Source organism: Trachemys scripta, chromosome 5 (assembly GCF_013100865.1).
Source record: "Trachemys scripta elegans isolate TJP31775 chromosome 5, CAS_Tse_1.0, whole genome shotgun sequence".
Classification (NCBI taxonomy): Eukaryota; Metazoa; Chordata; order Testudines; family Emydidae; genus Trachemys; species Trachemys scripta.
In genome coordinates, this window is record NC_048302.1 from 90,732,295 (window position 1) to 90,745,477 (window position 13,183).

The 13,183-nt window shown below is 40.1% G+C and overlaps 1 protein-coding gene across 14 annotated transcripts in view; it reads left to right on the forward strand.

Annotated features, from left to right (window-relative positions):
• FRYL (FRY like transcription coactivator) overlaps nt 1-13,183 on the forward strand; it is a 394,573-nt gene that overhangs the window by 364,410 nt on the left and 16,980 nt on the right. For all 14 annotated transcript variants that reach the window (XM_034771653.1, XM_034771656.1, XM_034771654.1 and 11 more), the window contains 3 exons: nt 2,005-2,212; nt 5,586-5,735; nt 6,480-6,578. In XM_034771653.1, the coding sequence (XP_034627544.1) occupies nt 2,005-2,212; nt 5,586-5,735; nt 6,480-6,578 (457 nt within the window). The remainder of the gene's footprint in view (nt 1-2,004; nt 2,213-5,585; nt 5,736-6,479; nt 6,579-13,183) is intronic.

Here is a 13,183-nt window from a genome sequence, read left to right on the forward strand (position 1 = left end):
AGAGTAGAGTGGAAGAATGACTTCTCGTGTCTTGCTCACAACACACCTGTTAATACATCCCAGAATCATGTTTGCTTTTTTTGCAACAGCATCACACTGTTGACTCATATTTAGCTTGTGGTCCACTATAACCCCTAGATCCCTTTCTGCTGTACTCCTTCCTAGACAGTCTCTTCCCATTCTGTATGTGTGAAACTGATTTTTCCTTCCTAAGTGGAGCACTTTGCATTTGTCTTTGTTAAACTTCATCCTGTTTACCCCCTCAGACCATTTCTCCAATTTGTCCAGATCATTTTGAATTATGACCCTGTCCTCCAAAGCAGTTGCAATCCCTCCCAGTTTGGTATCATCCGCAAACTTAATAAGCGTACTTTCTATGCCAATATCTAAGTCATTAATGAATTTGTTGAACAGAGCTGGTCCCAAAACAGACCCCTGCAGAACCCCACTTGTTATGCCTTTCCAGCAGGATTGGGAACCATTAATAACTCTCTGAGTATGGTTATCCAGCCAGTTATGCACCCACCTTATAGTAGCCCCATCTAAATTGTATTTGCCTAATTTATCGATAAGAATATCATGTGAGACCATATTAAATGCCTTACTAAAGTCTAGGTATACCACATCCACAGCTTCTCCCTTATCCACAAGACTCGTTATCCTATCAAAGAAAACTATCAGATTGGTTTGACACGATTTGTTCTTTACAAATCCATGCTGGCTATCCCCTATCACTTTACCACCTTCCAAGTGTTTGCAGATGATTTCCTTAATTACTTGCTCCATTATCTTCCGTGGCACAGAAGTTAAACAAACTGGTCTGTAGTTTCCTGGGTTGTTTTTATTTCCCTTTTTATAGATGGGCACTATATTTGCTCTTTTCTAGCCTTCTGGAATCTCTCCTGTCTTCCATGATTTTCCAAAGATAATAGCTAGAGGCTCAGATACCTCCTCTATTAGCTCCTTGAGTATTCTAGGATGCATTTCATCAGGGCCTGGTGACTTGCAGGCATCTAACTTTTCTAAGTGATTTTTAACTTGTTCTTTTTTTATTTTATCTGCTAAACCTACCCCCTTCCCATTAGCATTCACTAGGTTAGGCATTCCTTCAAACTTCTCGGTGAAGACCGAAACAAAGTAGTCATTATGCATCTCGTCCATTTCCAAGTTTCCTGTTACTGTTTCTCCCTCTTCACTGAGCAGTGGGCCTACCCTGTCTTTGGTCTTCCTCTTGCTTCTAATATATTAATAAAAAGTCTTCTTGTTTCCCTTTATTCCCGTAGCTAGTTTGAGCTCATTTTGTGCCTTTGCCTTTCTAATCTTGCCCCTGCATTCCTGTGTTGTTTGCCTATATTCATCCTTTGTAATCTGTCCTAGTTTCCATTTTTTATATGACTCCTTTTTATTTTTTAGATCATGCAAGATCTCATGGTTAAGCCAAGGTGGTCTTTTGCCACATTTTCTGTCTTTCCTAACCAGCGGAATAGATGTTACTTAAGATAATTTTAAAAATTGGTATACTGCAGCAAGAGCTTTTGGGTTGCTCCCAAGACAAGCTAGAGCTTTGTTACATTGCAGATGATCAGATAGCCAAGGAGTGGAATATTCATTAAATTATTTTTGGCAAGAAAATATGTCCCTTTCTTAAATGATCTGTGGATAAAAATGTTAAACAGAAACAGCATAAGATATGTTTACTCTGCTTGCTTTGTTAGACTTATTGGATATTTGGGGCTGTAAGTATCAACATTTATATTTATAGCAGCAAACGCCTTTCTTATAAAAGCCTTTTAACCTTTTCCTGCTTCGTTGTCTATAGTTTCACTGCAGATTTCATTTTGTTCAAAACAAAATAGAATTCTCTCTAGATTTTTAATTTTAGTGATTCAGTTATACTGCATGTTCTAATTAAAATTTTCAAAATAAATTAGATTAGTGAAAACTGTTTCTTTTTTTCCCTCATAATATTTACTGACAAGCTTACATCATTTACTTTATTTACAGCCAAGATGAGGAAGAACAGGATGGTTTTCCAGAAGTACAGACTTCCCCACCACCTTCACCATTTCTTTCTGCCATATTGGCAGCTTTTCAACCAGTGGCATATGATGATGAAGAGGAGGCCTGGCGCTGCCATGTCAATCAGATGCTGTCAGACACTGATGGATCTTGTGCAGTCTATACTTTTCATGTGTTCTCCAGATTATTTCAGGTCAGTGACTCATTACTAATTAGTTTCTGACCCTTTTCCAAACAGCTTATTTTTCTAATTAATTTTCCAAGGCCCGACACTACCATAAATAATTCAACTATATTACAATAATGTTGTTATATGATCATGAAGTATTTTTTCCACAGGACTCTGCCTCATTCAATTCAGAGGATGGATACTGTGCAGGAAATGAGGCATCTGTTCAGTATTTCTTTGTATCCTCATCATTTGTGTGTCCCACCCCACACACACTTTTTTTTTTACTGAACATCATCCAAACCCTTTGCTGATTGCAGAGTTATTGATTTCTTCATGAGCTTTTCTGTGGCACTCATCACCAAAGTATGCCAGCCTAACAAATATTATTGAGTTTATCTTCACAAAACCCCACGAGGTAAGGAGGTTTTTCACAGAAAGGGAATTGATACACTAGAGATTAAGTTCAAAAATTTCTGTTAATTTAGGTTGCCTTGATGATTGGGAGCCCAGCTAGGGCCTGATTTTTTTCAGAGTACTTAGCATTTTTATAGCACTTGATATGTTCTAAGCACTGCAGATTAGGCATTCATTAATTAATCCTCCCAATATCCTGTGAGGAGGTGGATAAGTATTATTACCTCAGTGAAACTGATGCAGAAAGACAAAGTGACTTGATCAAGGCCACACAGTGAGTGAGTGGCAGAGCAAATATTAAAATTCAAGACTCCTGACCCCAGTTCTGTGCTCATTCCTCCAGACTACACTGTCTTACTGCCAGAGGCTTGAGCATCAACTCCCAGTTAATTCAGCTATAGTTACAAGTGCTCAACTTCTCTGAAAATCAGACCACAGCTGTCTGAAGTCTGGGCACCCAGAAGAAGAGAAACAAACTATTAGTATCCACTTGTGAAAATGTTGATGTAAGTGATTTGTTCAGCATCGCACAGGAAGTCTGTGACAGAGGTAATGATACAACACAGTCCTACTGGGTGGCATTCAACTGCCTTGACCAGGAAACCATCATTTCTCTTGCTACAGTCCCCTGCCTCATTCACTATACACCTTTCAAATTCTGCAATAAATGAAGAAGGGATGGTTCAGACAGCAGGTTCATTCACTACATAACCCTCATTCATTCCCTGATCACCATCCATCCTGTGCACTGAATGACGCAGGGGTCCAGTGAGAAAAATAGTATGTGATTTTGTAATTAAAGACTGTATCACAATTAGTACCCCATATACTCTGATTCTCTGCTGAATTTGTCATTTTATCATATGCTATGGAATTCCGCGCTTTGGCTACAGATACCTGCCATTTTAGTCCTCCCTGCTCCACCATGGCCTGGCTTCAGCTTCCTCTCTCTCTGCTGCTTTCACCACAAGGGGGAGTGCATTACATAAGCAGCAATCTCTCTTTCCCTGATGTTCATAAAACAGGGAGCCAGAAAGCAGAGCAACAGCTCTCCCTGGCTCCTGAGGACTAACCTTGACTAGCTGTGAAGGTGTGTGCCCTGGGGGGAATGTAGCAAACCAGGGCCAAGTCATTGGGCTGCAAGCGATGGGGAGATTTCCATCTCACCCAGGCTCTGACGTGTGCAGGACTGGATTAAGGTAATTGGGGTCCATAGGCATAGCACAAGAAGGCAAGGGGCCTCTTGTGACCACACCCCATTCCTGCACCATAGCCCCAAACCTCCATTTGGAGTAGCAATGACAGAGAAAAGCTGAGTGCTCTTTTCACAGTGTCCTGAGCATCTAGTTACATTGGGAGTAACTGTTCTCTGTTACCCAGAGGAAAATTTAGAGAATTCAGCAACATATTATAAAAAATCAACAAATTGAGCTAATTAGTATTTCTGTGGAATTGAGAGTTTCCTGCTACTAAACTAAGGAGTACCTGCTATAGAATCTGTCCATTGTGAGGGGGCCGTGATAATAACGCATAAGTGCAAGTAGCAGAATGAAGGTTGAACAGACAACCTTAATCTTGGCATTTCCTAGCTACTGAGTGCTTGACTTTGCAATCTTACTAACAGTATTTGAATGTAGATTTTTTGTATGTAATTTTTCAGGTATTACAAAAATAATTTATAGGAACATACTAGGTCAGAACCATAGTCTTATAAACATATTTATTTTTAAAAAAATGAATAAACATAATTTAAAAAGTTTTCTAAAGTATTATTTTCTATGTTATATCAAATATATGATGGTGTTTGCTGGCTTAAACTTTTAATTGGCACTTGTTGATAATGACCTGCATAAATCACTTATTATCATATATTTGTAGGACCCTACCAAATTCTCAGCCGTGAAAAACATGTCACGGACTGTGAAATCTAATCTTCCCTAGCTAGGTTCCAGATTTCATGGGATCGTCTACCCTGCACAGGGCTCCAGCTGCTAGTCCACTGGAAATGGGGAGGAATGAGATTCCTCTTCCCCTGCAGCGACTGCTCCTAGGGTGGGTCATACCCACCTCCAGGATCTCCCCCAGCAGCAGGAAGCTCCGTGGCTCCAGCTGTCACTCCCCCTTCCACCCTTGTGTTGGGAGGCTGCAGCTCCAGCTGTCGCCTCCTGTCCCCGTCCCCCCCCTCCCCCGAGCATGGAGGAGTCTGCTGAGAAAACCAGACATATGGTAAGTCCCTCGCCCCCCCCACCATGCCCTACCACCCTCACTTCTGTGCTGCCACTGGTGGTGGCGCTGGCTTGAGAGCAGGCTCCCAGCCAGCAGCCTTCCTCTCTGGCTGCCTACCTCTGAAGTGCCTGTCAGTCTCATGACCCCCCTACAATAGCCTTGCAGCCCTTCCACCCTGACCGCCTTTTGGGTTGGGACTCCCACAGTTACACCACTGTGACATTTCAGATGTAAATATCTGAAAACATGAAATTGACTAATTTAAAAAAAAAACTGGCTGTGAAATTGACCAAAATAGACCATGAATTTGGTAGGGTCCTATTTATTTGTATTATCGTAGCATTTACCAACCCCAGTCATGGACAAAGATCCTATTGAAGTAGGCATTGTACAAAAAGAATCCCTGCCCCAAAAGAGCTTACAATCTTAAATTGTGGATTTACTACTCCTAAATAATGCATTCATCCCTGACTCAAGGCAATATATAGTACCATAATTTTGGGAACTATTCCTCTTCTTATAATGTTTTAGTGCTTTTATCATGCAAACAGTCTATATTGTGTGTGTGTGTGTGTGTGTGTGTGTGTGTGGGTAATTTAATAATTACCAAAAAAAATTGTGTTGTTATAAACAATAATAGTTTACATAGAAATTCTTTGTCATAATAGAAAAAAGATTTCCTTTATCTGGAAAAAGAAAGGAAAAAAGGAAGTAATGCAAAGTAAATATTTCTTTCTATTTTTTGTTCTTCTAGACCATTCAAAGAAAGTTTGGGACTATAACAAATGATTCAATCAGTTTTCTTGGTGAAGGTCTACAGCGTATTGGAACAAAATTTAAAAGTTCACTGGAGGTGATGATGATGTGTTCGGAATGCCCAACAGTCTTTATTGATGCTGAAACGGTAAAATCTCATGTACAGTCAGCAATACAGTGCTAGATTAAAATATCTATTATTTAGTAATCTTTCTGCAGGGGCACAGAATGTTTTATGGTTTAACCTTTGCAAAATAATATTGAGGGAATTTTTTCAAAGGTACAGGTAGGCAGCCACCAGATAGTAGTGCCTTTGACAATCTCTCCCATTGTCACTAACTGCAGCAGCATAGATAGTACTTGTATTTAAAAATAAAAAAGATTAATTTGTATAAATGAAACAGAAGAGTATTAAAACAATAGTTTATAGCTGTAAATTCAGTTGTGAAATATAGCCCTTTCTAATTATACAAAAATTGTTAAATATAATTATTTCTCGCAAGTAACTTCTAAATGGTAAGGACAAACAATGGATTGAATTAGATAGTAGACGTCAATTAATTTCACTCACTGTTCTTTACAAGGTTTCATTTGTCAAACTAAATGGTGCATCGGGGGCGGGGGGGCATTCAATATCCTTCTATTTATAAATGGTCAGCGTTCCTTTGAGGTCTCTGATCCAAGTTCTAACTAGGCACAACCCTGCTTACCTTACAAGATCTTACTGGATCTCAGCTTGGGGTGATGTGGCTGCAAATGTTTGTTTAAACCTAAAAACAGAGGTTTTACATGTGATGTGCACAACAGCTAGTTTTATGTGATATCCCAAATGTGGTCTAACAATTTAAGTGTTTAATTTGTTTGTAGAAAAAAAAATATTTTTCTATTCTAGCTGATGTCCTGTGGCTTACTAGAAATGTTGAAGTTCAGCGTTCTAGAGCTCCAAGAACATCTAGATACCTATAATGCCAAAAGAGAGGCAGCAGAGCAGGTGAGTCTGCATTATTCCATAGGCTGATGCCTTTTTTAGAATTTAAGAGAATACTAGAATTTCAAGAGATTATCAAGGAGATTTTAAAAAGCTACATGTCTGTCTTGAATCTCAAACAAAATAGTAGACTTAAAGTTAAAAAAGAAATTGCTGTGGCATACTGATGGAATAGCTTGCTTCCTTTTGTTACTACCATTCTCTGTTCTGTTGTGTATAGTTTGAAAGAGTTGTTTGTGCTATGGATAGTTGTTGCACCTACCTACACATATTACTTTTTTACTGTATTTATGGGTAATTGTTAGATGTTCAAAAGGTAAAAGAGAATTTTAGCATCAATGCTGAACTCATCGTAGGCTTGTTACTCCTTTATATAAGTACTATGGGGTAGAGAGGGTCTGTGGTGCTGAGATTTAAAATTAAGTTGACATTTAGACAATATGATGAAATAGTTTAGACCCTGAAGGTATATTTAATGCCTAGCCTCTGTACAAAGTGTATTAGGTTTAAAAATTGAACTTTCAGCAAAGCATGTGCGCTTGTTTTTGTGAACCAATGTCATGATACTGACTTTAGAAGGATACTAACTCAGGAAATTCAAACAGCTTTCCCTTTCACCAACTAAAAGAAAATATGGAACCAGATTCACCTCTGCAGATGCAGGAAGAGATGCAATTTGTACACACTTATGTAGGAGTAATTGTCTAGAAAAGGGATTGGCCTCTGGGAAGAGTAGTGCTGGTACTGTTGTCACTGACCACTGGGGTGCCATTTGGAGAGGACATTTTGAAAATGTTGCTGGTGATCTATAGAAGTCTTCTCAGAAGCTGCTCAGGAAATGTACCGAATGCAGGCTTACCCTAAGGGCTTGCATCCATTGATATATCCAAAGATGTAAGCCTGGGACATTGGCTCTGAATTTGGTCTTTCTAGCTCTTCTGTTTTGAAAACATAAATGGTCTCTTTTGGTATTTCCCTAATAGATTCAAGTAGGCATCGGGTTGTGTGATAAACCTCAATCTTACACCATTCAAAGTATGTAATGACCATAAACACATCATACTTGCAATCACCTATCAAATGGTTCAGACATGCTGCCACATTTTTGTTAGAAGGAATCTCAAGAGGCATCCAGTTTCCTGGGTAAAGTATCTCCATACTTAATTAGACTCCATTAGTTTGAACTTCATGGAGAAACATTTTTGAAAACTTTAGTTTTTATTAGAGCCTTTTAATTGTGTTTCCTGAATTTTATTAAAAAGGGTTTTTTTAACATTTTTAATAAAGACTTTTTTTGTCCTATCTGTGATATTATTAAGGGTCTTCTTTAGCTGGGAGAAAAATTGATTATACAGAGAAAACAGTGAAACTGATTATACTCAATAGAACTTGATCTAATTTTAATTGGAGTCAATGGAGAGTCTGCCACTGACTTCAGTGGGAGTTGGATCAGATCCAAAGTCCTATCAAATGCACAAAGTAAACAAACTGTAAAAAAGAGATTTCAGAGTAGCAGCCGTGTTAGCCTCTATCCGCAAAAAGACCAGGATGCATCCGAAGAAGTGGGTTGTAGCCCATGAAAGCTTATGTTCAAATAAATATGTTAGTCTCTAAGGTGCCACAAGTACTCCTGTTCTTTTTGTAAAAAAAAAAAAGGCATTTTTTTTCACCCTAGTCTCCTCCAGTTACAGTAATATTAGAAATCACACCATAATAGATCCTAAATTTTCACACAGAGGTGATTTTTCTAGTTGGCATTGTCCTTTTAAATATACACTTAGGGAGAGAAATTTCAATTAGGTTTATTAGAAAGGCTACTGTATTCTCAGCCAAGACGCTTTTTAGTTTGAGATGAGACTAAATCAAAACATAAATGAAACACATGGTTTCATCTTAGTCTTTTCAAAGTCATCATTGCAGCCAAAATCAAAAGAATTGATTTTTTTATGTTTAGTAGATGGCTCAAATAAAAAAGGTCTGCTTGTTTATTAGTTTGTTACCCTTACTAGTATCGCACTACTTCCATTTTTTAAAAACCTGATAAATCCTAAACAATAATTGGATTATGAGAAGCACAAGTATAAGTGTCTTGCACTAACTATATTTCTGATTAAGTTTAAATCTCATCTAATCATAGGGATGGCCCCATTACCAAAGTATCAGAGTGCCACACAGTCTATAATGTATATATTCTTAAATCCCTGTGAAATAGGGAAATATTATTTTCCCCATTTTACAGATGGAGAACTGAGGCACAGAAAGGCTAAGTGACTTGCCCAAGATCACCCATGAAGTCTGAGGCAAAGTAGGGACTTGAACCTAGGTATGTGTTTATACTCTGAAAAGTGACTATGCAAAATGGCATTGTGAGATTCTCTCCATGTGGATTGTTTCTCAGTGAGTTAAATTGCCCATTATACACGTGTGATTTTTTTTCTAATTGTTGAATAAGAAAGTATCAATCTTAGTCACCTTTCTAACCATAAATGCACTTTAAATTTTCAACTATATTTTTGTATTTTCATTTTTTGTTATAGATTATTCTATGCATAAAGATAATGCAGAATCTCTTTGAGTACTCTACATTTTGTTTATCTAAAGGAATCTGGTGTATGGAAGTTAGTGATGGCCTCTGTCAATATATCACAGAGGAGCACGTTTTCTGTAGTGATGCTGTCAAAAGACTGCCCAAGGACTATTTCTGTGTTCAGCCTGTCTTCTACTGCAGTATTTGTGAGTGATTAGGGCAGGGCAAAGGTTTCATTGGGTCAGAGAAATTGTTCTGAAACAACTGAGAGCCTAAGGCAGATTTGGCTGTTTATTCTTTTAATTTACATCAAGAAAAAAAATGGTAAAACTTTTATCAGTTTTAGTTAACATAATATAATTTAATTTAGAAATAGTGGCTAATTTTCTCCCAACAATTTTCTTGTTCTACAATTTTGAAACATATTCTTTTCATTTCTTCAATGAGTTCAGTCTTTGTTCACAGTCGTTTGCGTATTATACAATGAATGGAGACTTGGGAGTCTTCAGAAGCATTGAGCTAAAGCACAGTGAAGTTAAATAAACAAGGCACAAAAAATATTGATTCAACGATGTAGCCAATTGTTTTACTGCAGTTGCTGTTCATTCTTTAAAATGTTCAAGAGACCAATTAACCTAACTTAGCCAAATTTATTGTTTAAAAACAAAGTAGTACAAGACAGACATACAAATTCTCACAGCATGTTCACCATACACAGATTGCATGCTTCAGAGATGAGTATTTCAGCTAGCAGTATTTATTGGATGACTTTACAAGTTACAAAACTTTTTACACATTGCTAAAATCCAGTTCACCAGTTCACACCAGTTCTTTAGCTTGTTGTTCTGTACTTTCCTTATTTTTCGTTTGGCAACTAGCATTCCAGGTACTGGTCCATAAAGGTACCTCCCTGTACTTTCCCATATCTCATCTGATATTCCATTCCAAGTACTGATGAGCCATGAAAGTTTCCCCTAACTGTACTTGGTACAAAGTATTCTTGCATCTTTGCTTTGGCAAGTTTCCTGTTTTCTAATACCAAAGCTGACTTCGGGTTTTCAAAGTGTTGCAGGATACATTATTTGGGCAAACAGGGTGTAGGAAGAGCATATTACATTCAGTTAACATAACTCCCTACACTTTTTATATTAATACCATGCACATAATGCCTTTTAACGTGGTGCATACTATGCCTAACATATATGTATTGGCTAACAAAAGCTAATGAGACATACAGGAAGTGATTGAAGAAATTTGGTTGGCTATATTCTAATAGGTAATAATTGTATAAAAGCAATCTGTGTGGTATATTAAACTACTGGCCTCTAGAATCAACCCCTAGAATTATGAGCCTAATTGTAAATCTGTTTTACAAACTTTATCCTGAAAAAGTGCATTGTATATGACATTTGTATGTTGTGTATTGTATTAACCTTCTTAGACTTTGAATTGCACGTTAAAAATAGGAGTGTGAGCTGTAGCTGCATGGAACTCACACCCAGCACAGCTGAGGTGGGGAGACAAAGGTGTCTGTAAGCCAGCTTTCTTCTTCAAGGAGTGTCCCTGTGGGTGCTCCACATTAGATGTTTTGGCGCTCTGCATTTGTAATCAGAGATTTGTAGTAGCAGTGCCCCGGTTGGCCATGCACGCATGGCAGCCATCTCACGCTGCTCCGAGCGGTTACCTAGCGTGTGCAGCCAACCGTCCCCCAGTTCCTTCTCTACCACCTTTGGCTTGAGTCGGAGTGACAGCAGTGCCTCTCTTACAGACCTCAGCAGTTTTCTGTTTTCCCAGACTTATTAGACTTTCATTTAATTATTTATCCTCTAGTTTATATTTTACTTAAAATCTTTCAAAAAAAAAAAATTTTGTTAGCCGTTCCCCACCCTTACCTTCTAGGTGGGTCGCCGGCTTCGACAACAAGAACAGAGACCCAAATATGGACTTATTCTCCTTCTTTCTCAAAACAAGTACCCTCTCAGGGATGCCTTGCTCTCCTGGCTTTAAACGCTGCCTGACTTGCAGACTTTCGATCCCCGTAGCGGACGGCCAAGCACAGTGTGTCCGCTGCCTCGGTGAGACCCACATTACTCAGAAGTGTCCACACTGCAAAAAATTGTGTGCTAGGACAAGGAAGACTAGGGACCTCCAGTTAAAACTCCTCATGATGGAGAAATCCCTCAGACTAGCCTCCGACCCCGAGTCGAGAATGCCTGCAGGCCACCAGTCACTGGCAGCAGCATCTAACGGGATCTGCTAAAGAGCCTATTCCCAAAAAGGCTATTAAAAAGCAGTCTCACTCTTCCCCACAGTGAGATTCACCCAAAAGAAAGCAATCTCCCAGTGGAAAATCTGCCCTGGTACCAACGGCACTGAAAGCGTTGGACTGCAAGGCACCGGCAATGTCCAGTACCAAGACTTCTTAAGGGTCTAAGGACCCAGTGTGGGCAAGCTGTCATGGAGGTACGCACCCTAAAACCAAATCTCCCAGGTCGGCACCAACGGAGCCAAAGAAAACCTCGGTACTGAGTAGTGCAATGGTGCCACTTGCTGTACCTACGCAATACAGTAAGCCATTAGTACTGATAGCTCTTACTGTGCTCCCATGCCACAGCATGCTGACGTCCCCATCACCGAGTCTCCCGGTACCGCAGCAATTTATGCGACAGGCAAACCTCATGATTACTTCAACGTCTGGCACGCTCCTATTCGGTACCGACGGTACCCCAGCGAGACTGGGACCAAGCCTGGTGGCTACTCCCATTGGCTCGGCTACTCCCAATTCAAACGATGAGGAAGAAGAGGATGAGGCAGGGACATGTACCCCTCGCCACTCCTCCCCTAAGCCAGGACCCTCTCAACATCACGCATCTGCTGACATGTGACGCTGGCAGGCTCAACCGTGAGTGCCACCTCCCATGACTTTTCTACCCAACTGGGTATACTGGGATCTGTGGGCATTATATAGGGCTCAGAACCTCAGACCCCCCCCCATTCCACCAAGGTCTAGAGCAACACGATCCCCTTCACCACTTGCCCCAGCTCCCTCAGAAACGCAGGAGGAGGAGATAGAGGAACCCGAGCATACGCCCGAGGGAGTTACTCTGCCACCCACCCACATTTCATCTTCATTGCTGGATGAAACAATAATGCCATCCCCCACACACATTGGGATGATTTCATATCCTTCCAGGACCTTTTCAAGAGGGTAGCTGAATCCCTAGACATTTCCTTAGCAGAGCTACCAGAAACCCAACACAAGCTTACAGACATCCTCCAGGTATCTCCATCAGCAAAAATTGCACTGCCTATCAATGCTGCCATAATGGACCCTGCAATAATAATCAGGCAGGCACCTGCCATACCCCTGCCTTCTTGTAAGAGATCTGACAAGAAATGTTATGTGCCAGCTAAAGGGGACGAGTTTCTGTTCACTCTCCCTACACCGAACTCGGTGGTCAAGGCTGTTAATCAAAGGGGGAAAGAACACCAGTCTAGAACCAACCTTTACTATAAGGACTGGAAAAGACTAGACCAGTGGTTCTCAAACTTTTGTACTGGTGACCCCTTTCACATAGCAAGATTCTGAGTGCGACCCCCCCCCCCTTATAAATTAAAAACACTTTTTTATATATTTAATACCATTATAAATGCTGGCGGCAAAGCGGGGTTTGGGGTAGAGGCTGACAACTCACGACCCCCCATGTAATAACCTCACAACCCCCTGAGGGGTCCCGACCCCCAGTTTGAGAACCCCTGGGCTAGACCTGTTCGGGCAGAAAGCCTATTCCTCAGCCATGCTCCAATTTCGCATAGCTAATTATTCAGCCTTTCTAGCTAAATACATACACAACCTGTTCAATAAAAGTTGACATTTTAGAGAACATTTGCCTGATGACAAAAAGAACAATACAAGGCTAACGTCTCCAAAGGGTCTCTCATTGCCAAAACGGCCTTACAGGCCTCTCTTGACTCCACAGACATGGCAGCACGCTCCATTGCTACCTCTGTGGTCATGCATCAGGCATCCTGGCTTCACCTTTCCAGGTTCCCTAGGGAGGTCCAGGCCACAGTTGAGGAT